This window comes from Bubalus bubalis, chromosome 18 (genome assembly GCF_019923935.1).
Source record: "Bubalus bubalis isolate 160015118507 breed Murrah chromosome 18, NDDB_SH_1, whole genome shotgun sequence".
In the NCBI taxonomy this organism is placed as follows: domain Eukaryota; kingdom Metazoa; phylum Chordata; class Mammalia; order Artiodactyla; family Bovidae; genus Bubalus; species Bubalus bubalis.
In genome coordinates this window covers 51,404,818-51,430,348 of record NC_059174.1, presented here as the reverse complement: position 1 = coordinate 51,430,348, position 25,531 = coordinate 51,404,818, and the positions used below count along the sequence as shown (strand labels likewise).

Here is a 25,531-nt window from a genome sequence, read left to right as displayed (position 1 = left end):
CTCCTGAGTCATCATCCTCTCTCGCCCAGGGAAGGGACAGTGGCTTCCTCATCTCCTGCTTCCACTGCTGCCCAGCTGCAGCCCACTCTCCTCCTGGCAACCAGCACTGCCTTAACTTTTTTGCATGTTCATAACAGTCTCATAGTTCAGAAATGTAAAAGTCTTAAGAAAACGTACATCACAACACGCTGGTCCTTGCTTATAGCCCTCCAAAGTCTTCCTGTTTCACTTAAAAGTAAATTCAAAAGCCTTTACCATGACCTACAAGGCGTCATGTAACTTGGCCCTCTCTATAGCTGTATCCCTAAATAATCCTATCCCTATTTCACTATGCTTTAGCCACTCTGGATGATAATCCTTCAACTTGATAATCCTTGAACACCCTGGTCCGTTATCACTTTGGGATCTTCAATCTGTTTTTCAGCATCTGCCTATGGTTCATCCCCTTACCATCTTTCAGGCCTCTGCTCAAATGTCACCTTCTCAGAGGAGCCTTCCCTGATGACCTGTCACTTTCTGTGACCTCTGTCACTCTCAATTCCCTTATCCTGATTTTTCCTTCCAAGCATCTTTTACCTGACATCATCCACCCCACGAGATCTGTTCCAGGAGGGCAGGTGCTCTGTCCTATCACTAAAGCAGCAGTCCCCAACCTTTTTGGCACCAGAGACCAGTTTCGTGGAAGACAATTTTTCCACAGACGGCATGGGGTGGTTTGGAAATGATTCAAGCATGTTACATATATTGCACACTGTATTTCCATTATTACATGAGCTCCAGCTCAGATCATCAGGCATTAGATCCCAGAGGTTGGGGACCCCTGCACTACAGGATCTCCACCTTACACCACATCTGGCAGATGACTAGAGTTCTATAATTCATTCAATAGATATAAACAAATGAATGAAACCAACAGAGAAGTGCCTTGAGAAATGAACAGATCATTTGGCAAAGGGCTCTTAAAATTCCCAGTTCATGTACTCTTTGACCCAGCAATTCTACTTCAAATGAGGTACTCTATTGACAATACCGTCACCTACATGCAATCTGATATACAATATTCATTGTGATGAATGTAACAGCAAAAGTTCAGAAAGAACCTGAGTGTTTATCACTAGGGAAATGGTTAAATCCTGCACATCCACACAACTGCATACCATCCTACTAATACCAAAGGCAGCTCTCTGGGTGCTCAATTGTGACTCACTGCTAGGCAGGCTGCCCATTGCCTGAGAAAAAAATATGGGCTCGCCCTAGAATGAGACGGGCTGGAGTTTGAATCCAGGCCTTGATGCCTCCTGGCTATGGGGGCTTCAGTAAGGCCCTTCTCAGACTCGTATTCTGCATGTGTTAAATGAGGAGGGAAGGTGGTTACAGTGGGCCCAGGGCCCAATGCCAAGCCTCTCCTTTCCCCTTAACTCAAATTTCCACCTCTAAGGGTTTCCCAGAGGTGAAACTGGCATGGAGGCTCCCCTGGGGTTGAGAAAATCAGGTAATAAAAACAGATGCAACCTAACAGATGAACATACTAAAAAGGGATACCGACAGACATAACACAAAGGTGTCCTGTCATGTGTATCTCGGCCAAACACCCACAGTCGTCTGGAGAATCCATAAACAACAGGACTCTCAACTCAGTCTGTGTGATGGTTGTTTTCACCCAGACTGTAACGGCCTGGAGAAAGAATTCCCCCTGCCACCTGCGCTGAGAAAATGGCAGCAGGGATGAGGCCTGGAGGGGAGGGGAGCAGTTCAGTCACTATCACTGTCATTGTAAACCACAAAATCGTAACATAGTGCCCCTCTGCATGAGTGCTCAGCTCCTCAGTTGGGTCCCACTCTTTGGGATCCCATGCACTGTAGCCTGCCAGGCTCTTCTGTCCATAGGATTTTCCCCAGGTAAGCTTATTGGAGTGTGTTGCCATTTCCTACTCCATGGGATCTTCCCAACCCAAGGATCAAACCTGTGTCTCCTGCATTGGTAGGTGGATTCTTATTCACTGTGCCACCAGGAAAGTCCATCTCCATTGTACCTTTATTTGGCTGTACTGGGTCTTAGTTGTGGCACTCTGGACCTTTGCTCTTTATTGGGGCATTTGGAAACCTTAGTTGGTGCACATGAACTCATAGTTGAGGCATGTGGGATCTAGTTCCCTGACCAGGGATGGAATCCAAGCCCCCTGCATTGGGAGTGCAGTGAATTAGCCACTGGACCACCAGGGAAGTGGTGATCCAGCACTCCCTTTTTCTTTCTTTGGCCTTGCAAAGCTGGATGCAGGGATCCATCCCGTGCCCCCTGCACTGGAAGCATGGAGTCTTAACCACTGGACAGCCAGGGAAGTCCTCCACTGTAGAAACAGACGAAAAGGCAGAAAGGGTTAAAGAACTTGGCCAGGCTCAAGTTCTCAGCTCCAATGCTTTGGTGTAACAGCAGCTCCAGGACACTGGGAAGCGGTGCGCTAGGAATGGAATATGGGAACCAGCGTGGAGAAAGACTTTTCTCGTGTACCCCATGGGCTGCTCGAATTTTGTCAAAAAGTACATGTATTCCCTGTCCAAATAGAATTTTTACATGAAAAAGGGTAAATTCTCCACTTATCTACATAGCTATAAATACATATATACTTTTCTCTTTAAGTATCTATCGTTCCCATGGGTAACCATCAGCTCCATCTAAGTCGCGGAGCCCTTTGGACTGACTGCGCACGCACCCTCTGCAGACGACGCTCTGCCTGGCATTCCTTTTTGGCGCGCAGTGGGCTCCGCACGCAGGCGTTTGAATTTTCGACCTTTAGCACTATTCCTCCTCCACCGCGGCTCGCGAAGGGTTTAATACGTGGTCTTCTTCCCACCAGTCCGTCTCTTACCCGTGGAACTCCAGGAGTCCAAGCCAGTCTGGCTGGACCTTTCTCCCCAGGTTCCCTCGCCTGGAGTGTCCTTGCCCGCCCTTCAAGACCCGCGCCCTTTCCTAAGTGATTTGATTACCCAACAGTCTCTTTCCACAGGCCGGGATCCCTTCCAGTCTATGCGCCAGGTCTGATTCATCCCTGTGTTCTCAACACTCAGTCAGCCCAGGACACTTAAATTCTCCCTTGCTGTCTCACCCCACAGCGTCTCGCCGACACTGCTGAGGAAGAACTCGAACCTAAAGTCTTCGGCGCCACCCCCACCCCACCCGTCTCTGCAAGCCTACGCATGCTCCCTGCGACGCGCACGCGCACCAAAGCAAAATCGGCGAGCCCGTTGAGGCCACCTCCATCGACGCATGCTCAGTCTGGCGCTCACGCTCGATTCTTGCGCGCCCAGCCCGCGGCGCATGCGTGGGGCCGGCAGCTCGCGACACCCGATTTCAGTTTGGCCTCGCGATATTTCATCCAGCTGTTCCTCCCTCCGGCTGGCCTTCCTTCGGTGCTGCTTCCGGGATGCCCCGACCTGTCCTGGGTTGACCGGTACCGGTTCTTTTACTTCTCTCCTGCGACGCTCCTGGGCCCCCAGACTCCATTTACAGGCCGGTGGCTTCTGGTGGACCCTGCTCACCCCTACCCTACCCTATCTCGGAGAGCCCGCTGCGCCCCAGGAGCCAATCAGCAGCCGCCTTAGGTAAGAGGCCCGCGTGTGCGCTCCAGGCGGGCGCCCCAACCGGGGCGGGGCGCGGGGCGTGTTTCGGGACCCGCCCCTTCCTCGACCGCTAACTGGTTGCCCGGACTCCCGGCGGCTGTGTGTCACTGAGTACCCAGCTAAAGCAACCCATTAAATGCTGGCTGGTTTGGCGGGAGTTCGGTGGAGAGGAGACAGATGATATGTATACAGCAATTTCAGTTCTGGGGGACCATTAATAGTGAGGGCCTGTAAACTAGCGGCAAAGTACTGCGAAATCCCTTTAATAACGTGCAAAGAGAAATTTAAGTCCTGGGGACACTCGTAGAGGGCGTACAAACGGATCCTTGACTTTTGTCTTCCAAATGACAACAGATACTGTATAAATAGAAATTTAAGTTCTGGGATTCTCCCGTGGGAGGCTTCTAAACAGATTCATAATTATGAGGACGTCCCCTGAGTAAAACATTCTAGACTCTAGTTCCAGGGGAGACCCCATATAAAAGACTGTACATATATATGTAATTGTTAGAGAGTCTTTTAGAAAAAGTGTAAATAGACTCAAGTACTGGGGTGGTGTTGCTTCATTCATACCATAAATACAGGGTTAGGAATTGGGAGACTCTCCAGACAACGTGGAGATAGACACTTTGATTCTGGGAGATCCCCCAAAGGGGGCTTGTTAAGAGATGCCTGAGTACTGAGGAAGTTCCTCAAAGAGCCTTAATTTAATTAGGCTCTTAATTTCTGGGAGGTCGCCTTAAGAGTCCTGTAAATAAACACAAATAGACTGGCTTTATACTTTTTTGGGGGGGTCGAATCCCCAGAGGAGCCTAGAGACAATGTTGCGAGTCCCCAGAATGCTTGTAGGTGAACCCTTAAACTCTGGGGAACTCCCCTTCAGGGCTGTAGAATTGACTCAAATACTGTGTGAGTTCCCAGAATAACATGCATAGGAAGAGGATCCTGCTCAGGCAGAATCTCCATTGAGACAAGAAAACAGACACTTAAGTGTGGGGAAGGTCTCCAGGATAAAGTGTAAACAGACCCTTAATTGCACAAGAGTCCCAGTTTCTGAGGGGACTCTCCATGACTGTAAACAGTCATTTAAGTGCTGAATCAGTTTCCATAAGCATCTTTAAACTGGCCTTGCCCTCCTTTGTCTCAGAAGACAGTCTTCCACCTAGTTTGTGGCTGGGGAAGAGGTCATGTAAAGCAGTGGGAGAGGAGCTAGACAAAATTACTAGCTAGCAAAATTACTCCCGCATCCAGTAAACAGTTATTTCTGTGTTAGCGAAAGTGTCTCACACAGAGACCTGTTAATGTCACTGTGTAATGGAGTAGGAGGTGGAGCGATTCATAGAATGATTTGAAGGCACCTAAGAGCTAAGCAAAGGTCAGCATACTTTTTCTGTATAGGTCCAGAGGGTAGTTATGTTAGACTCAGCAGTGTGGACTGCTCTGCCATTGTTTCAAGAAGCCAGCCATAGACTGTTTATAAATTGATGGATGTGGCCGTATTTCAATAAAACTATTCTCCAAAACAGAAGGCAGACCAGCTGTGGCCCTGTGAGCTACTCAGAGATTTCCCTGGAATGAGGTGTAAACAGCTGGATAAACTCCCTGCTACTGCTAAGTCGCTTCAGTCGTGTCCGACTCTGTGCGACCCCCTGGACTGCAGCCCACCAGGCTCCCCAGTACCTGGGATTCTCCAGGCAAGAACACTGGAGTGGGTTGCCATTTCCTTCTCCAATGCATGAAAGTGAAAAAATAAAGTGAAGTCGCTCAGTCGTGTCTGACTCCTAGCGACTCCATGGACTGCAGCCCACCAGGCCCCTCTGTCTATGGGATTTTCCAGGCAAGAGTACTGGAGTGGGGTGCCATTGCCTTCTCCGGGATAAACTCCCTAGGGACCTATAAAAGAAAGAAAGTGAAGTCGCTCAGTCCTGTCTGACTCTTTGCAACCCCATGGACTGTAGCCTACCAGGCTCCCCCGTCTGTGGGATTTTCCAGGCAAGAGTACTGGAGTGGGGTGCCATCTCCTTCTCCAGGGGATCTTCCCAACCCAGGGATCGAGCCCAGATCTCCTGCTTTGCAGGCAGACGCTTTACCATCTGAGCCACCGGGGATAGAGAGTGGGTCATGGAGGTAACCATATATTTTATAATGTCTTAGATTAAACCCTGGTGAGAGCTTGGAGTTTGAGGGCTGGCAGACCATCAGAAATGGAAGGTAAACACACTGAAAGCAGAGGGACACCAGATGAAAATGGGTCCTTGAGTATTGGAGCCCCCCCACCCCCCAGACATGTGCTATTGGCTTATCAGAAGAGTAGTTGTCAAACTGGAAATCACGTTACAAATATGTTTGGACAGGATTTGCTACACTTTGGGAAAGAGTGTGTCCCATTTTGGGGGGTTTCCCTGGTGCCTCAGTGATAAAGAATCCTCCTGCAATGCAGGAGATGAGAGTTCAGTCCCCAGGTCAGGAAGATCCCCTGGAGAAGGAAATGGCAATCCACTCCAGTATTCTTGCCTGGGAAATCCTAAGGACGGAGGAGCCTGATGGGCTACAGTCCGTGGAGTCACAGAAGAGTCTGACACGACTGAGTGACTGAACAACAATATCCCATCTTTATGTGACCCTCCTGCTATGTGTTACTATTTATGCTGAGCAAAGTGATTAGTAGTTGGGAATAGTTTTGGCTACAAGAGAAGGGGATATTATTTGTCTCTGCATCCAGAGATAGCCAATTTAAGGTTAATGTTCAATTTAAGGTTAATAGGGAATCTCCGAACCTCGTGTTTTGTTCTGTCCTGCCTTCTTTCCATTCAGTTGCCTCCCAGGCCAAAATAGCTGCTTAGACTCCAGCCTCCAGACCCACAATCCTTTCAGCCAGGAGGAGAAGGGGACAAACGGCATGTGCCAGCATCTGTGAAGAAAAGTTTCCCAACACTGAAAGCAGAGGGACACCACATGAAAATGGGTCCCAAACACACTTCTACTGCCATACCGTTGACCAGAAAGAATTTAGTCACATGGCCACACCTAACTGTAGACCAGCCCAAGAAGTGTATCCTGGATAACCATGTACCCGGCTCAGAACTGCGGGTTTTATTTCTTTGAAAGAAGTGAAGCATGGATGTTGGGAGCCCACTGGCAATCACTGCCGCAGCCACAGAGCTCTCTTGAAAGGATGTGCTTTCTTGTATTCCAGGGTAAGCCAGATGGAGTGAGGAGAGACTCTCTTCACCCTGGAATCAACCTCATTCTCCCCGCAGGTGACCATGTCTGAGTCTGGGCACAGTCAACCGGGGCTCTATGGGATAGAGAGGCGGCGGCGCTGGAAGGAGCCGGGCCCTGGCGGCCCCCAGAATCTCTCTGGGCCCGGAGGTCGGGAGAGGGACTACATCGCACCCTGGGAAAGAGAGAGACGGGTGAGTGTCTGGGTCCAAGGGCGGCATTCATGCGTCTACTCGTTCCACAGAGGTTTGCTAAGCACCTGCCTTGTACCAGGGATGTATCTGTGGACAAGACGAATGGTCCTCAGAGAACGATAAAGGGGCTGTCTTAGATGAAGTGGTCAGAGGAGGCTTCTTTGAAGAGCTGACTCATGAGCAGAGACCTGAGGTGAGAGGACAAGCCCTGACAGAGTCTGAATGAAGAGCCTTCAAAACAGAAAAACAGCCAGTGTGAAGGCCCTGATGCCTTTATCTGGTGTGTTCAAAGAGGAGCCTGGGGGGCACCAGTGACTGCAGTGGATGAAGAAGGGAGAGCGATAGAAGATGAGGTCAGAGGACACTGGGGCCAGGCCATGTGGGACCTGCTCGGCCTTGGGGAGCACTTTGGATCTGATGCTGGGAGGGATTGGGGGTAGGAGGAGAAGGGGACGACAGAGGATGAGATGGCTGGATGGCATCACTGACTCGATGGACGTGAGTCTGAGTGAACTCCGAAAGTTGGTGATGGACAGGGAGGCCTGGCGTGCTGCAATTCATGGAGTCACAAAGAATCGGACAAGACTGAGCAACTGAACTGAACTGAACTCAGTGGGATTGGCATTGGAGTTGGAGCTGAGAGGTGCCAGAGCTCCTCTCTTCCAGAGTTGTATAATTGTAGTGGCCATTTCTGTTTGCTGAGCAGTGTGCTGGCACTCTGCAAAGTGCTTTCCGTCCTTTGGTTCTTCTTGAATTCCTGCAGCTGCCCTGTGAAGTGGAGCCTACATTTGACCTGATTTTCACTAATGAGGAGATGAGTCTTAGAGGGGAAGGGACACCCCCAAAGTCACAGGTCAATAGCCTATGGAGCCAGAACTCGAACCCAAATCCAAGGGAGCCTAAGGCATAGCACCCTCATGCCCAGTCTAGAGACTGTCCTGTCCTGGGATTCAGGACTTGGGAACTTCAGCCTGGGCCCCGCCCCACCCTGCTCCTCTCACTGCCAGAACCACACTCCCAGGTTCTTTTTCCAGCGCCCTGCCCACCTCTGGGGGCTGTTTGTGGGGAGGTGGAAGAAGGTAACAGTTGGGACAGTTTCTGAGCCATAAAATGGTACACATGAAGGAAATTTCTTCATAGTGAGCTTGGCTCTTGCTCCTTCCCTTGGGTCTCAGGGTAAGTGGTAACAACAGTCTCCCCTCCCACACACATCCTTCTGGGGAGTGTTACCATCTTTCTGAACTTTCAGCTTCAGTCCCTGACTGAAGATCAACTCCCAGATCTCTGGTCTGTGACTCTGACTTCGCTGCTGAGCCCCGCAGTCTGCTAACTGGCCAGTGGACTCCTCACAGCCTCCACATCTCCCGCTGACCCGAGTGTTTTCCTGCCATTTCTCTTCCTCTCAGGATCACTGACAGCCCATCAGGCCTCATTGTGGACACTCCCCACGCCCACCTGCCCTGCACCTATTGCTGTACAAGGTGCCTCCTGATTATCTCCAGTCCATCATCATCTCTCCACCCTCACCTCTTCTTTTTTTTTATTTTAATATTCATTTCTTAGTTCATTTATTTAATTACTTGGCTGCATCAGGTCTTAGTTGCAACATACGGAATCTTTCCTTGTGGCATGCAGTCTTGAAAGCCCAAGGGCTCCATAGTTACAGCATTTGGGCTTAGTTGCCAACCAGGGATCAAACATGCGTTCCCTGCATTGGAAGGCAGATTCTTAACCACTTTTCCCCCAGGGACATCCCCCTCACCTCTTCTTTCCAAAGCACTTTGATATCCTTTGGTTTGTCCGTCATAGGCCAGTGAGTGAGCAGGATTTAAATGTGTCCTCAATATGTGGGTGAAGAAACAGATCCAGTGAGGGGTCAGGACCCTCCCAAGGTTACTCAGGGCACCCGAGAAGGAACAGGACTCTAACCCAGGTCTCTCCCCTTTCTTAGACAGATTTGGGGTGAGTCAGAAGAGGCCTGAAGAGGGTAAGGCGTGGGAATCAGCTCGCAGGTCTGGGGAGGAGAAGGGGACCGCAGGGCTGTCAGATAGCAGCTCTAGGTAGCTTGCTCCTGCCACGTGCCTGATGCCACGTGGACGGCTGGGGAGTCCTGTCTTTCAGCCTCTTAACAGTCCTGTGAGGAAGGAGTTCCTGTCCCCATTCGCCAAATGAGCACACAGGCCTAAGTGAGGGTGGTTCCTGGTCCAGGTCTACACAACCAACAAAAGCCAGGGCCAAGTTGAACGTGGTTCCCTCTCCCGAGCCCCAGCTCCTCCCACCCAGGCTTGTCCAGCAGAGCAGCTGGCAGCGTGGTTCTGGAGCCAGATCCAGAACTGGGATCTGGCTCCACCACTTAATGGCTGTGTGACCTTGGGCAAGCCGGTTAACCTCTCTGGATCTCAGTTACTTCATTCAAAATGTGGGGCTCAAGGTACCTCTCTGACAGCGCTATCTTGGTAGGTTTCGGAGGGGTTCATGTCTGAAGGCACTTAGAGTGGCACTTGGCACTTACCGAGTGTCCAGGGCATCATTGCTGAGTAACTGCCCTCCCTCACCACAGGATGGCAGCGAAGAGACCAGCACGGCGGTCATGCAGAAAACCCCCATCATCCTCTCAAAGCCTCCAGCAGAGCGGGTGAGCAGGGCAGACCCTTTTCTTTGAGAGGGGAGGCTGGGAGAAGTTAGGGCAAGGATCTCTTCCGCTGACCAGCACCTTCTCGCTCCCGCAGTCAAAGCAGCCCCCGCCTCCAGCAGCCCCTGCCGCCCCGCCTGCCCCAGCCCCTCTGGAGAAGCCCATTGTGCTCATGAAGCCCCGGGAGGAAGGGAAAGGGCCGGCGGCCACCACGAGCGCCTCAACCCCCGAGGGCACTGCCCCACCACCCCCGGCAGCCCCCGTGCCACCCAAGGGGGAGAAGGAGGGGCAGAGACCCACACAGCCCGTGTACCAGATCCAGAACCGGGGCATGGGCACTGCTGCCCCAGCAGCCATGGACCGTGAGTTGGGGGCAGGGTGGGATCTGTTTGGGAGCCGACACCCCTTCGCGCAGAGCCTCACCAAGTCCTCTGCCTCCTGCTTTCTCTTGCCTGCAGCTGTCGTGGGCCAGGCCAAACTGCTGCCCCCAGAGCGCATGAAGCACAGCATCAAGTTGGTGGATGACCAGATGAATTGGTGCGACAGTGCCATTGAGGTACTAGGGGGCTGGGCGACTCCTGCTCAAGCTTCTCTGGGTTCCACCCTCTCCTCCCCTCCCCGGTGCCCTCCACTCTCACCCTCTTGGCAGGCAACACCAGCCTAGACGGCTTTTGGGCAGTGGCAGCAGTGAGAGGGATTCTCTGGTGGCTCAGCTGGTAAAGAACCTGCTAGCCAATGCAGGAGACACAGAAGACTCGGGTTCCATCCCTGGGTTGGGAAGATCCCCTGGACAAGGAAATGGCAACCCACTCCAGTATTCTTGCCTGGGAAATCCAGGGAAAGGGGAGTCTGACGGGCTCCAGTCCATTGAGTCACAGAATCAGACACGACTGAGCGCGTCCATGCAGGGTTGAAAGGGAAGGGATGAGAGAGTTTTCACCTAGCTGGGCAGAATCTCAATGGCTCAGCTGTGCGGGTGGTTCAGTTACTGAAATACTTCGATACTGGATGGCCAAGAGGGCCCACTAGCACCGCAGAGCCCCTGGGATCTCCCGCTGCCACAGCAGGGCGGCCTCCAGGGCCTGCACCAGTCCTCCTGGCTGGTCGAGCCCCGTGCTGGGCCAGTGCCAACTGGGTTGAGTGTCAACCCTCCGAGGTTCCCCGCTGCATCCCAGGAGCCCCACTCTGGTTCACACCTCACACTCCTGGCTGTCATACCTACTTCCAGTGTCCCAGTCTTTGTTTCCCCTCTTCTGATGTGTTTCCCCTAGACCTGACACATCACTTCTCTTCTCGGATTCTCCCAGGTGATCCCCTCTCCTTCCCAGCTTGCCTGAGTAGGACAGCATGCCAGGCCATCTGTTTCCTGGCCCCTGCTGCCTTGCCCTTGCTGGGTCCACTGTCATGTTGATATCAACTGGGGCATGGGGGAAAAAAAAAAGATCATTGTCCAGGCCCTGCTATTGAGCTCTTACCCACAAATCCCCAAATATGGCTCATATAACTGAAGAACTAAATTTGTAGTTTTGTTTAATTTTAATTAAAGTTAAGTTGTCACATGTGGTCAACGTCTACCATATTGAATAGCGCTAGCCCTTGATATTCTACTTTGATGGGTCCAGGGTTTGGCCCAGGATTAGATTCTTTTTTTTTAAGAGCTCTCCAGGTGATTCTGAGGTGCAATAGCCGCATGGAGGGCATGACTGTTTTCCTCCAGGAGTGTGTCTCTCACACCCCCTGGTGGTGAAAGTCAGCGTCGCTGGCAGCCCAGAGGCGAAGGTCTCCAGACTCCACAGGACTCTTGAATCCCACAGACAAGAGCCAGGACCGGCCCGGCTCCCCTTTTGCTTGCTGCTCCCTTTCTCATGCTTTCCCAGTTTCCCCAACTTTCCTGAAGCCCAGGGCCTCGCAGGGGTCACTGCAGTGGCCTGCAGCCACCCGGTACTTTCTTCCACTTGTCCTTTTGTTCCTGAGCCTCTCCCTTTCCATTGCCAAAGTCAGGTGCCCCTTGTCCACTGTGTTCCAGCCACACGGACTTCCTGTTAGCCTCTCGACCAGACAGGCTGTCGTCTACTTTGGAGCTCTCACAAGTGCTGTTCTTTGTAGCAGGAGCATTCCATGTGTGCCTCCACCACCACACACACAGAGTCTCTGCCCACGTGAGGGCATTTGGGGCCGTAAACACTTTTATATCTGACAAGGCAGGGGGGCAGCCACGGAAGTCTGTAGGGCCCCCGTCTCCCACATTCGCAGATTTATGAGGGTTGCATTCCGGCATCTCCCCACAGTACCTGTTGGATCAGACCGATGTCCTGGTGGTTGGTGTGCTGGGCCTCCAGGGGACGGGCAAGTCCATGGTCATGTCGTTGTTGTCAGCCAACACTCCGGAGGAGGACCAGAGGTGAGGGGGCATTGGGTAGGGGTGGAGGGCCGTGGGCCAGGTGGACACCCACCTTTATCGGCCGGGGTGTTGCAGGTGGTATCACCACAGGACTTTGGGAAGTCACTTCCCCTCCCTTAACCTCAGTGTCTCTGTCAGAAGAGGATGATGATGGGCTGGACCACACTCTACTCTTATGCAGCTCCAAGGAAACCAGTCCTGTTCCTCCCTCCCTTCCTGCCTTACTCCTGGAAATGGTGCAGGGCCAGCCAGGAACTGGGATGGCCCGTTCATTAAGTCTGGATTTAGGTCCATCTTGGTCTGAGCCCTGCGCCAGCTGGTTGACCTCGGGCAAGCCCCTTCACCTCTCGGTACCTCACTTCCTCATCTGTCAACTGAGTTTTGGGAGGGTGAGACAGGATTGGGGAGGCAGACTTGAGCATGAACCTGGCACAGAGCAAACGCTCCCAGGATGTGGCTGTTTTGGGCTGGAAAGCCAGAGTGAGGGGAGAGGCCTGGAAGAAGGCTGTGGCTGCTAGACTAGCCTCTTGCCTGCCTTGTTAGGGAGGATGGGGTATGATTGTGAAGGCAGAGGATGGAGCCGTGGGAGAGGATGTGGGGGAGGGCGGAGTTTAAGAATTAGGACTCCAAACTCAGGGCAAGGAAGAGAGACAGGCAGGGGTTATAAGGAATAGAGTAGGGGACATAGACAGTCTTAATTCAGGAAGAATCAAGATGGGGGGGGGGGGGGGAGCAGAAGTAGTAGCCATTGGGGATTTCTTTGAAACAATAGGGGTCTGTTTTTTTATGAAACCAGTGATTTTGCTTTGGCCTCCATGGATGGGCCTCAGGGGTCCATGACCCTCCCAGTGGTGTATCTGGGGTTCTACATACATCTACAGCCAGGCTTTTCTTCTAGGGAGAGGCTCCATAGTTCCCAGCAGATCTCAGAGGGGCCCGAGGGAAGCCCAGAACGGGTTAAGTTTCCCTGTGGCAAGAACATACACCCCCAGACCCAGAGCTGCGGGCGCTCTGCCTCCCTGCTGGCTCCATCCTGCTCTTCTTGCTCACGACGTCAGCTCCGATCTGGCACAGCTGCAGCTCTCTTGGCTGGCATTCTTTCCATCTCAGCTTCCACCCCCAGCTCTTGGCTCAGAGTCCTCAGCTAGACTCCCATCAGCCTGACATGTCTTTCTGAGGCAGCTCAGCCTGTGGTGTGGTAGACGTTGCTACCAACTTTTGTCATCAGGTCTCATAAGGTTTTTAAAATTTTTTATTTTGTATTGGGGTATAGCCAGTTAACAATGTTGTTAGTTTTAGGTGAACAGCAAAGAGGCTCAGCCATACATACAGATGTATTCATTCTCCCCAGACCCCCCTCCCATCCAGTGTAGGCTGCCACATAACATTGAGCAGAGTTCCATGTGCTATACAGCAGGTCCTTGTTGGTTATCTGTTATAAGGATAGCAGTGTGTACATGCTAATCCCAAACTCTCTAACTGTCCCTTCCCCCCAGCAACCATTAGTTCATTTTCTAAGTCTTTGAGTCTCTTTGTGTTTTGTAAGTTCATTTGTATCATTTCTTTTTAGATGCTACATATAAGAATGTCATACAGTGTTTCTGCTTCTCTGTCTGACTTACTTCAGTCAGAGTGACACTCTCTAGGTCCATTCATGTTGCTGCAAATGGCATTATTTCATTTTTCTTAATGGCTGAGTAATACTCCATTGTATATATGTGCAGCATCTTCTTTATCCATTCGTCTGTTGATGGGCATTTAGGTGGTTTCTGTGTCTTATGTTTTTGTAAACAGTGCTGCAATGAATATTGGGGTGTGTGTATCTTTTGGAGATACTTAACATTTTTTTCTTTGGGATTTTTTTTTTGGTCACACCACACATATGGAATCTTCATTCCCCAACCAGCGATTGTGCCCTGTGCATTGAAAGTGCAGAGTCTCACCACTGGACCACCAAAGAAGTCCAGATCTCATAAGTTTTACTCCTAATTATCTTGAGAATAGGCTTCCCAGGTGGCTCAGATGGTAAAGAATCCGCCTGCAATGCAGGAGACCCAGGTTTGATCCCTCGGTTGGGAAGATCCCCTGGAGAAGGAAATGGCACCCCACTCGAGTATTCTTGCCTGGAGAATCCCATGGACAGAGGAGGCTGGCAGGCTACAGTCCATGGGGTCTTACAGAGTCAGAACCTTGAGAATTCATCTGCTCCTTTCCTCCTCCACACCCACCTCCTGGCCCAGGCCACTGCCACCTTCCCTGGAGGAGGCCAGGAATCTCCTAACTGGTCTCCCTGCTTCACTTCAATTCAATCAGTATTTACGAGGCACTTGCCACAGGCCAGGCCCTGTTCTTCACGTTGGGGCTACAGCAATAAACAAAAACTGGCAGAAATCCCTGTTCTTATGGAGCTTGCATTTTAATGAAGGAGATGGTAAACAAGCACGTTAGATGGTAACTGAACGGGGAAGGGATATAGGGAGGCGGCCTTGGAGCCAGGTCACTGTTTTAAATCAGGTGGTCCAGGAGACTTGGAGGAGGGGAGCAGGGAAAGCATTCTAGTCAGGGCAGGAACGAGGCACCGAGACACCCACATCCTCTCACTGTGGGGTGGAGAGTTTTCAGGTCTGCGTGTCCTGTGCCTGGCGTATGGCGGGTACGCTTGGTAGTGAATAGCTAGCGATTTTGTATCACCGTGTGTCAGCCACTCTTCTAAGGGCTTTACGTATGTTAACCTCACAGTCACCCTGAGAGGTTGAGACTACTGTCCCCATTTTACAGACGAGGAAACAGAAGAAAGATTAAGGAACTTGCTCAAAGCCACACAGCCAGGAAGAGGCAGAGCTAGGGTTTGAATCCGGGCAGCCTGAGGGCATCCCTGCTCTGAAGCACCTCAGTCTAGTAATTTTGTTGAGAATTCGCAGGTCCACTTATGGGTTGGGGTGAAGTCACATGATATAAAACGTAGCTCCCAGACAGCAGGGCCATGGATGGAAAGCTTCACAGATGGGTGGGGAATCAAGTCCCACAGGCTCACTCACGGCCTCACTCTGGAGGCAGCAGAGGCCAAGAACCTGACCCCCTGATGACCCCACCTGCTCCTCCGCAGGGCGTATGTTTTCCGGGCCCAGAGCGCCGAAATGAAGGAGCGAGGGGGCAACCAGACCAGTGGCATCGACTTCTTTATTACCCAAGAGCGGATTGTTTTCCTGGACACACAGGTGCCGGCCCCCACCCACCCCACCCCACCCCGCCTCATGCCGTGTTAAGCTCCTTCCCTGCAAGTGTCTAAGCCACAACTTTGCTTGTGTTCTCCATGGCTCCAGCCAAGCCGTGGACATGCTCATGCCTTTGAGCAAGTTGTGTCTCTTCTTGGCCCTTAGTCTCCTCTTGTCAGATTTTATCCCCCTCCCCTCCCGTCCGTTGTGTACAGAGGCGCCTCAAGAATCAGTGGTCCCCAACCTTTTTGGCACTGGGGATCAGTTTCGTGGAAGACAATTTTTCCACAGGCTGGGCAGACAGTGGAATGGTTTGGGGATGATTTCTCATAAGGAGCTCACGAGCTAGACCCTCACATGTGAGGTTCACAATAGGATTCGCGCTCCTATGAGAGTTTAATGCCAGAAGGTGGAGCTCAGGCAGTAATGCGCACATGGGGAGCGGCTGTAAATACAGGTGAAGCTTCATTCAGTTGCTTCTGCTCACCTCTGGCTCTGTGGCCTGGTTCCCCCAGGGGTTGGGGACCCCTGCTGTAGCCTATTGGTTAAAAGTGGGGGCCCTGGAGTCAGTCTGAAGCCAGATCTGACCTTTAATTCTTACCAGCTGGGTGACTAAGTTTTAACCTCCCCCAGACACCTCAGTTTGTTTATCTGTGAATGGAGTTGATGGTTGTTTTCAGCTTCATAGTCAGTGACCAGTCCAGGCAGCGTGCTGGGCACAGGAGCTGGCATGTGGGAAAGCTTCAGGCACCTGAGTGTCACGGGAGCCGGCCTGTCCTGTGATGCCTGGCAGCTTTCCTCAGCTCCTCCGGGTTCCCCGTTCCTCAGCCTGGCATCCAGGGCCCGTGTGGCTAGCTTCCCTCAGGCTCGCCACGGGCTCACTCCCGAGCTGCGCCACCTCGACCAAGTTACTTAACATTTCCATTCCTTAGTTTTCTGAAGCAGGATAGAGAACGTTACCTCCCTCCTGGGGCTTCTGTGAGGTGTCAGTGAGTGAGCACAAGTGAAGTCCTGTCAGGGCCTGGCAGGAAGAGGGTTCTCAGTACTGTTGGCCGTCAGGACCGGCACCAGAAGAACACACTCTCTGCCCCTGCTCTGTTCCCTGGCCACTGCCTTCTCCCTGAAGACTGCTTGTGGGGAAATGCCTCCTCCCAGGAGCCACCGCCTCTGAGCGCCTGCTGGTGCCCATGTGGCCGTCCCAGCACCGCTCGTGACTGACCGCGGTCTGGTTCTCGTGTACGACACTCGCTCCCCCGCTGCCTGCAGCTCCTCAGGGAGCGTTAGTGCAGCAGAGTTCTGGCCGCCGCACACATGGGTGACGGGAGAGTGGGAACCCTTGCACAAATGTGGGGTGAGGCCTGCGTGCTAGGACCCCCGGCACCTAGAGACACAGTGACATGGCTTTGGGCAGGGCCAGGAGCTCCGTGGAGCAGAACAGAAGTTAAGATCCAAATACCACTGTGGTGTCTGGATCCAGTTACAGAAAGTGAGCCCTTGGGAAAACCTCTTTCTTAAAGGATTCCACCAAGTGCAATAAGAAATAGATAGCCCAGCCACTAATTTAGGCTCTTGTTTTTCTAAATGGAATGTTCCTTTAAGAAGAGGTGATGAGCTCACCGCAGATTCTTGCACACCCACTGATACCGTTTTTAAAATCCTCACCAATCTTCACATTAATCATGGTTATTTGACCTAAGTAATTATCTTAGTGAAATTTTGAAGGCATTTGAAACAACAAAACAAGGGTGTTGTAGGGACATGACTCATTCATGTAGATGTTAGATTTATTAGCCCTGGAAGCATTCTTCTAGGGCAGGTGACACTTGAGAGCAGTGGGGATTTGCAAAAGAGCTGGGGAAGGTGAAACTGCTTTGAGACTTTTTTCTTTCACTTCCTCTGGCTGATTAGCTCTGTACTAATTAGAAGGAAGCTGCCTGTGTTTCCAAACTTACTTTGTCCTGAGAGGCAGTGTACTTGCCATCACCAAGTGGAACTTGGGTGACTGTGTACCCTGGGATCCCTACGCCCACCCTGACAATCCTCTTTCTTCCTACCCCAGCCCATCCTGAGTCCCTCCATCTTGGACCATCTCATCAATAATGACCGCAAGCTGCCTCCAGAGTACAACCTGCCCCACACCTACGTTGAGATGCAGGTGAGGGGACCGAGCCAAGCCTGGGGACCCGGGGCAGAGAGCTCATGGGTATGGGTTTTCCAGTTCTACTTGCAAAGAGCCCGGATACCCTGAGAGCTGGTGGGAGAAGATGGCATCAAGAGTTGGGTCTGGCTCTGCCCCTCGGGAAAGTAACCCCCGACCTTAAGCCTCCACATCCACCTGTATGACTAGGGGCTGACCATTGCCATCTGGCCCGATCTAGGGACAGCTTGGAAGGGAAGTACCACTGCAGTCTGGGCACACAGTAGGTGCTTATAGGCTCAGAGGTCCTTGTCCTGCAGCCCCCTCAGCTGAGTCCTGAGATTAGGGACTCCATTCTGGACCTGGGGACCTTCAACCCTGTTGTCCCTTCCTGCCCCCTCAGTCACTCCAGATCGCCGCCTTCCTCTTCACGGTCTGCCACGTGGTGATAGTCGTCCAGGACTGGTTCACGGACCTCAGTCTGTACAGGTGAGGAATTTGGTGGGGTGAGCCAGGGGAAGGACGGGCCCCCAGATTCAGCGATCTGCCCAGCTCTCACCACTCCCATACAGCAGCCAAGGGACCCTCTGAAAATTTAAGCCAGAGAGGGTCACTGCCACTGAATCCTCTCTCAGCGCACGCACGTAGACTGCGCCTGTCACTCCTGGTAAAATCCGAAGCCCTTCCCCTGCGTAGTTTACAAGGTCCAGTGTAATGTGGTCCTGGTCACCCCATTGACCTCTCCCACCACATCCCTCACTCCTTCCATCAAGGGTATAGCGGCCCCATAGCTGTTCTTCTTGCTACTTTGAACCTCTGCACTCCTCATCCCGCAGCCAGAAACATTCTCCCTGGGTGCCAGGCCCCCCCTCATGTCCTTGAGGTCAACCCGAGGCCTCCCCTGACCCACTGAGTCTCCTGTGACCCTGCTGTGTACTTCTCTGCACCGATGACACAGCCTTCTTTATGGTCTTTCTCCCTCCTTAGAGTGTAAGTCCCAGTGCCTCGCACACTGCCTGGCACAAGGTGGACGTTTAACCCTAGTTTGTTGAATGAACAGCGTGCTGAGGAGCTGGCATGTCTGGTTCTTCGAGCCTCATGGTCCATCTCCTCCAGGCACGGGTGCTGTCCCCGAAGTACCCTGCTGGGCTGGGAGGGGAAGGAGCCAGGATCTGGCAGAAGTGCTGCCTAAAGCAGCTGGAGGTTCCAGAAATGCCCCCAGATAGGACTGGCTCCCATTCATAGGTCCCAGGAGGTAGCTGTGGGTTGGCCAGCAGCCCTGGGCTCAAGGCCCAGGCAGACAGATGGAAGGAACGGGCGCTCACAGGGAGGGGGAGCCAAGCTGAAGGCAGCAGATGTCCCCAGAGTCAGGCAGCCCTGGGTTTGAATCTGTGTCCTTGTTAGGCGGCGGCTGCTTTTTCCACAGCTTCTCATAAGCAAACGGTGTCCTGCGATGAAGTGAGTTAAAGAATATAAAGCGTTCAGCGCAGTACCTGAAGTGAGTTAAAGAATGTTAAGCGTTCAGCGCAGTACCTGGTACATAGTAAGATGTTGACAAGTAGGAGCTTAATGTGTGTGCTGTATAGGCTGAGGGTCTGGCCAACAGTAAAAAAACAACTTGTTGGGAGAGCCAGCTGACATGACCGGATCTAAGTGGCTTTATTCTGAAACATCCCCCTCCTCCCACCATTGTCTGTTGGTTCAGGGGACAAGTGTATTGGACGTTGTTTAGGCCAGTCGCTGTCCTTTGCCCTGGGGATACAGGTGTGATCGAACAGATAACATGGGCTGCCCTGGGGAGTTCCCATTCTTGGTGGGGTAGGGGGTGCGTTGTGGGCTGACCTGGCCCATGCAGAGCCTCAGGTTTAAGTCAGTGTCTTCAAGGCGGGCTTCCCAGAGTGGGTGAATCACTGGGAACTGTGGGCGACATACTTGTGCGTGTGTCTGTATGAGGAGAATAGCCAGAGTTAATCAGACCCCATCATCTCTTATCTCAGGTGATAGGTTTATTTTATTTACCTTTATTGACATATGTTTGGAAAAATTTACTTTAAAATTGCATAAAGTGAGAACTTATATTGATGCAAAAACCTGCACAGCTTTATTCATGATTGCCAAAACTGGGGCAGCCAGGATGTCGTTGAGTAGATAAATGGATCCGTGAGTTGTCGTACATCCACATGTTGTTGTTGTTCAGTTGCTCAGTTGTGTCTGACTCTCTGCGACCCCATGGACTGCGCCACACCAGGCTCCTCTGTCCTCCAGTGTCTCCTGGAGTTTGCTCAAATTCATATCCATTCAGTCAGTGATGCTGTCTAACCACATTATTCAGTGTTGAAAAGAGATGTGCTGTCATGCCATGAAAGACATGCAGAAGCTTCAAATGCATATAATTAAGTGAAAGAAGCCAGTTTGAAAAGGCTTCATACTGTACGATTCCAACTCTGTGACATTCTGGAAAAGGCAAACCATGGAGACCAGTGAGAATACCAGTGGCTGCCAGGATTGGGAGGCGGAGGGGGAGCAGAGACAGCTTAGGGCCGGGCAGCTACTCAGTGTGACGCTCTGTGGTGTGCTCACGTGATTTTTTTTTTTTTTTATCAAAACCCATAGAACAGACTAACAGCAGGAGTGAACCCACATGTAAATTGGGGGCTTTGGGTGACAGTGGAGGGTCGTCAGAATGTTGCTAAGCTGGGGGCGCGGCGGGGGCAGGCAGTCTATGGGAAATCTCTGTACTTTCCACTCAATTTTGCTGTGAATCCAAAACTCAAAAAATAAAGTCCTTCTGGATGGCATGAATTTGTTAAAAAACACATAACATGTTGATGCGGGTCCATGAATTGGTGTCTAAGGGTTGTCTCCGGATTCCCTGAAATTGTGTGAGGAACGTGGTGTCTGTGTGGTGTTTTTTCCCAGCATGGCTCTCGCTTTAATCAGATCGGCAAAGGGAGCCCCTCCTTCCCCATCAGTGGGATACAGAGGGCGGTGCTGGAGCGCCAACCTCTCACCCCAAACCCCCAGGTTCCTCCAGACAGCAGAGATGGTGAAACCCTCCACCCCATCTCCCAGCCACGAGTCCAGCAGCTCGTCAGGCTCCGAGGAAGGCGCTGAGTACTACCCCCACCTGGGTGAGCCGCTTCCCCGGGGGCTGGAGGGGTGGGCAGGGGGAGAGTCAGGGCAGAAACCAGGAACGCTCTGGGGAAGGAGGCGCCGGGGAGGAGCGCCTGCGAGAGCTGTGAGGAGGGGGGCCAGGATTGTCTGCCACTTCCTCTGAAGGCCCCCTCAGGCATCAAGGGCTCGACCCCCAAGTCTGACTTTGGCTCTTGGATCAGAACGGGAACCTCTTGGGGGCAGGACCCTAGTCTTCCCATATCTGGATCCCTGGCCTGGGGCTTAGGGAGTAAGTGTCAAGTTGGCCTGAGTGGCGCCGTGCACCGTGGCCACCCTGCCTGGGGCCCCTGCACGCATGTCCTTGGCCTGCTCTGTCCCTGCCCTGCTCTCCTGTAAAGATCTGGCTCATTATGACGCCCCTACAGGCTCTTCCCTATTCTTCCGCCTGGCCTGGCCCCTGGTCTTTCTGGCTCAGTCCTGATCACATGCCCATCTACTCTTCATCTTTTCCATCAGACTAGGGGCTTCCTGAGTGCAGAAGCCAAATCTAACTCATTTTTCCAGGTCCCCAGCATCAATCAGCACAGGGGCCTGGAACTGAATACTTAGCCGTGATCAGAACTCGGGGTCAGGGCAGGTCTTTGGAGTGAGGAGGGGAGTCCGCGTGGCAGAGCACCAGCTGCCTCTCAGACTCCGCCTCCCCCCTGACACCCGCGCCCCCCACCCCACCCCGCCCCAAGTCTTCCTGCAGAATAAAGCTCGCCGGGAGGATTTCTGTCCCCGCAAGCTACGGCAGATGCACCTGATGATCGACCAGCTCATGGCCCACTCCCACCTGCGGTACAAGGGTGAGGGTCCCCTGGCCACCCCCAAGCTGGCCCATGGCCACCTGGCTCCTGGTCCAGTCCCACGGCCCCTCCCCCAGACTGGGGAGGGAGGTCAGACGTGGTCGCCTGACCTTAACTTGACCACCCAGCACAGACGTCCCTCCCCGCCCCCGGCCCTGCGCCACGGTGCCTGCAGCCTCTCACGGGTTCTCTCCACCAGGCACTCTGTCCATGTTGCAGTGCAACGTCTTCCCTGGGCTCCCGCCTGACTTCCTGGACTCTGAGGTCAACCTGTTCCTGATGCCCTTCATGGACAGCGAGACAGAGAGCGAAACCCCACCTCGCGCAGGTCCAGCTCCCCCCCGAGGGGATCTGGGCCGTGGGGAGACACGGGCTGCCCTGGTTTGAGTGTGAGAGACTCTTCCTGGTCTGAGCAGAGATGCAGGCCTGTCCCTGAGTTGCTCAGACCCTTTCTTGGGAGTGTGTTTCCAAGTTGTGGGAGAATGGGAGGACCTGCACTGAGGCTGAACTCAGAGGTGCTCCTGAGAGGCCAGGATGCTGTTGACTGGGAGGCTGGCCCTCTCTTGGCAGGCTCCCCCCTCCCCTCCTAACCTCTAACTTTCCAGGACCTGGTTCCAGCCCCCTCTTCTCCCTGCTCCCTGGGTACCGAGGCCACCCCAGCTTCCAGTCCTTGGTGAGCAAGCTTCGGAGCCAGGTGATGTCCATGGCCCGGCCGCAGCTGTCACACACGATCCTCACCGAGAAGAACTGGTAAGAGTGCTCGGCAGAGGGAGGGGGTCAGTGTGAGGGCCCCATGTCGAGGGTCTCGGGGATCTCTCCACACCTCAGCACCTGTCCCGGAACATTGATCGCCACCGTCTTGCTGCTATTCTGTGTGATTTTGAGTCCTCATGAGCTGGTAGTGTGTAGGTCTCGTTACCCGTCTTACTAGTGGGGAAGGTTAGGCTCAAAGAAAGGAAGTGTTGTATAGTGAGGTCACATACCTGTAATTAGGTGTCACTTGACTGCAAGGAGTAGGAGCAGTGAGCCTGGTTAAGTTAAAGGATTTATTCTAAGACCCTGAGTGCAGAAAGCATAGTAGCACCGGAGAGGAAAGCAGAAAGCCGTCAGGAACCACGGGCGCCACGTTCTCCAGCTCCTGCTGGCTCGCGGGTCCTGTGGTCCCCTCCACTTTCCCACCTCTGCCCTCAGGCTTTCTCCATCTGCCCTCATAGAACCCTGCACCACCTCCCCAGCCCTGACTCTACGTGACTTTCTATGGCCAGAGCCCACAGCAGGGCTGCCGCAGATCCAGGACTGCCTCATTTCCAAGGGAAACAAGAACTTGAGAAGTAGCTTTAGCTTGGTTCCCTGGGTCTGTCCAGTCGGCTGTGGGCAGAAGGGGCAGGGAGTGTGGGCATAGCAGGATGCCACTTGGCAGGTGCATGGCCTGGGGGATTGGAGGTCTGCTCCTCTTGTTGGTCTGAACCAGGACCCAGCGGGGAGGAGAGAACTGGGGAGGTGGTAGGGTTATGCTGCTGCTGGACATTCCTAAGGGTCTTCCGTGGTGGCTCAGTGGAAAAGAACACACCTACCAATGCAGGAGACTCAGGTTCACTCCCTGGGCCAGGAAGATCCCCTGGAGAAGGAAATGGCAACCCACTCCAGTATTCTTGGCTGGGAAATCCCATGGACAGAGGAGCCTGCCAGTCTAGTCCATGGGGTCACAACAGTCAGACACAACTTAGAGACTAAATGACAACACAAGACATATCTGATCATCACACGACTCGGGGGGCTGAAGAGATAGACCCATACCCATGAAGGCCAGCACTGAGGGGAGTGGGAAGCAGTTTGGGCTCACAGCTGGGGGCTTGCGGACTTCAGCCTCGCATCCCCCAGGGAGGTGAGGGGCTTGGGCCACCTCACATTCTCTGCATCCCAGGCAATGGGGTCGGTCATGCAGGGCCTGCAGCCAGGGCAGCGCTGACTCTTGACCTCCCCTCACAGGTTCCACTATGCCGCCCGGATCTGGGACGGGGTGAAGAAGTCCTCCGCCCTGGCAGAGTACAGCCGCCTGCTGGCCTGAGGCCGAGGGGAGGAATGTCACACAGAAAACCCCCTTCCGGGCCCCCGGTGGGTGGTCACGGGCTCCCTCGTTCTCCCCCCACAGGGTGGAGAAGGGCAGCAGGCCTGATGGACGAGGGACCGCTACTTCCTCGTCTGGAGACACGAGGGGTCCAGGGCCAGGCCCCTACCCTCCAGGGAGTGTTGTTCAGGGGGCGACTGAGATCCAGCCCAGCAGCTGGGCGGGCAGTCCATCCTCAGCCCCCAGGGCCATGCAGTGGGAGGAGCCTGTGTGGTCACCAGGAAGCCCTGCTCCGTGCCGGCCTTCCTCTGCAGGGACCAGAGCAGCAGGTCCCTCTGCCCTGACTCCAGGCTCCTGCCTGGAAGGTGAGGCATCTGGGGAGCTCTTCATCGGAGTGTCTGGTGGTTGGAATAAACGCAGTCACACAAGTCTGTTCCGGTGCTTCTCTTCCTCCTCCCCAGCGTGCCGTCCTGACAAGCCCCGAAATTTCTGGTCCCAGCCCTTGGGGACAGAGGAGCTGTGGCCTCCCATTGAACTTCCTGTGGGGACACGTCCACTGAAATCAGAGTTGTCAGCAGATAAAGACAAGTCTGCTGAGGAGGAAGCCTCTGTAGAGAGGGGCTTTCTGTTTCGTGAGGTGCTGTCAAGCCTCCTGTCTGTGTGTCGTGGAGAAGAACGTGCAGGCCCTCGCGTTTCATCTGTTCTCTCAAAGATGGTGCCAGCCTTTGGGGATACGGCCTAGCTAAGCGCAGTGCCTAATTCAGTACGTTAAAAAGTAGGACAGGTCCCTAGTTAAATACCATACAGAGTCACTCAGTGTCCACGAGGGATTGGTCCCAGGACCCTTGCAGATCCCCAAATCGTGGCGGCTCAAGTCCCGTAGGTTAGATAGCATGGCATGTTCTTATAAGCTACACACGTCCTCCCATCTACCTAAGTCATCTTCTAGACTGCTTAAAGCACCCAATCCACTGTCAGTGCTATAAATGTAAGTACAATGTAAATTGTATGTAAATAGTTGCCAGCACTTGGTAAAGTCAAGTTTTGCTTTTTGAACTTTCTGGGTTTTTGTTGTCTTTTTTTTTTTTTTTTACTATTTTCAAGAGTGGTTGAATCCGCACACGTGGAACCCTCCAGTACAGAGGGCCAACTGCCCTTCCCCTTAGTCAAAACAGGCGCTACCCTTGTCAAATGCTCATACATTATTAACTCTTAGACATGATGGCTTCCCCTGTATACCTCAACTACTTTTTGAAAAATGGCCCCTCCCTTCAAAGCCAGAACCTAACCCTCAATTAAATACACCATTCAGTTCATTTTAGTACCTGCCCTCCCCCACTCAGTTAAATACAGTACACCATCCCAGTTCAGTGTTTCCCAAAATACGTCTCCGAATTGGTCTGGTCACCACACCCTAATCCCAAACTAGTCCTGACCCTCCAATGATGCCACTCCACCTTTGAGTAAAGCGCTTGGTTCCAGTCTAAGCGGCTTGAGCCGGCCTGCCCATCCCTCCCCCCGTGCCACTTTGGTCTCCCTGGCTTCCCCTTGCTCTGGGGGACATCCTGTACACAGTCCTGGTGTGCAGGTCATGGCAGCCCCGGGGGCACTGGCCTTTGGAGGAAAAGGTACAGCTGAAGAGGGTGAATTAAAGTGATAGTCGCTCAGTCATGTCCGACCCTTTGCGGCCCCATGGGCTGTAGCCCGCCAGGCTACTCTGTCCATGGAACTCTCCAGGCAAGAATACTGGAGTAGGTTGCCATGCCCTTCTTCAGAGGATCTTCCCACCCCGACCCAGGGATCAAACCTGGGTCTCCTGAACTGCAGGCGGATTCTTTACCATCTGAGCCACCTGGGAAGCCTGAAGAAGGTAGGGGGACAGGGAAGAAAGCAAACCTCTGGCCTCAGAGCAGGCCTGGCCGAAAGTGGGGAATCTGCAGATTCAGAGCAAGTCTGACTGGAAGCCGCAGACTCAGAGCAGGTCTAGCCAGAAGTCTAAGAGTTACGAGGCCCAGGGCAGGCTCTGGCCCTGCCACACACTGCCCAAGACCTTAAGCGGGACCTCCCTTTGTGACCCCCAAG

At 53.1% G+C, this 25,531-nt stretch overlaps 1 protein-coding gene across 1 annotated transcript; it reads left to right on the top strand.

Annotated features, from left to right (window-relative positions):
* Positions 1-3,198: 3,198 nt before the first annotated feature.
* On the top strand, positions 3,199-23,877 carry SMG9 (SMG9 nonsense mediated mRNA decay factor). Its single transcript, XM_006048517.3, has 14 exons — positions 3,199-3,600; positions 6,879-7,034; positions 9,595-9,669; positions 9,764-10,028; positions 10,125-10,222; positions 11,955-12,067; positions 15,174-15,285; positions 17,342-17,437; positions 17,823-17,908; positions 20,444-20,550; positions 21,274-21,381; positions 21,581-21,709; positions 21,987-22,131; positions 23,371-23,877. Exons 2-14 carry the CDS (start codon positions 6,885-6,887, stop codon positions 23,447-23,449), a joined length of 1,563 nt encoding a protein of 520 aa, XP_006048579.1. The 5' UTR covers positions 3,199-3,600; positions 6,879-6,884; the 3' UTR covers positions 23,450-23,877.
* Positions 23,878-25,531: the final 1,654 nt, after the last annotated feature.

Excerpts from the sequence above, each read along its gene's own strand:
- SMG9 (XM_006048517.3), top strand. The coding sequence starts at position 6,885 with ATGTCTGAGTCTGGGCACAGTCAACCGGGGCTCTATGGGATAGAGAGG. Across the intron at positions 15,286-17,341 it reads TTGTTTTCCTGGACACACAG|CCCATCCTGAGTCCCTCCAT; the intron begins GTGCCGGCCCCC and ends TTCCTACCCCAG. Across the intron at positions 21,710-21,986 it reads CGAAACCCCACCTCGCGCAG|GACCTGGTTCCAGCCCCCTC; the intron begins GTCCAGCTCCCC and ends CTAACTTTCCAG.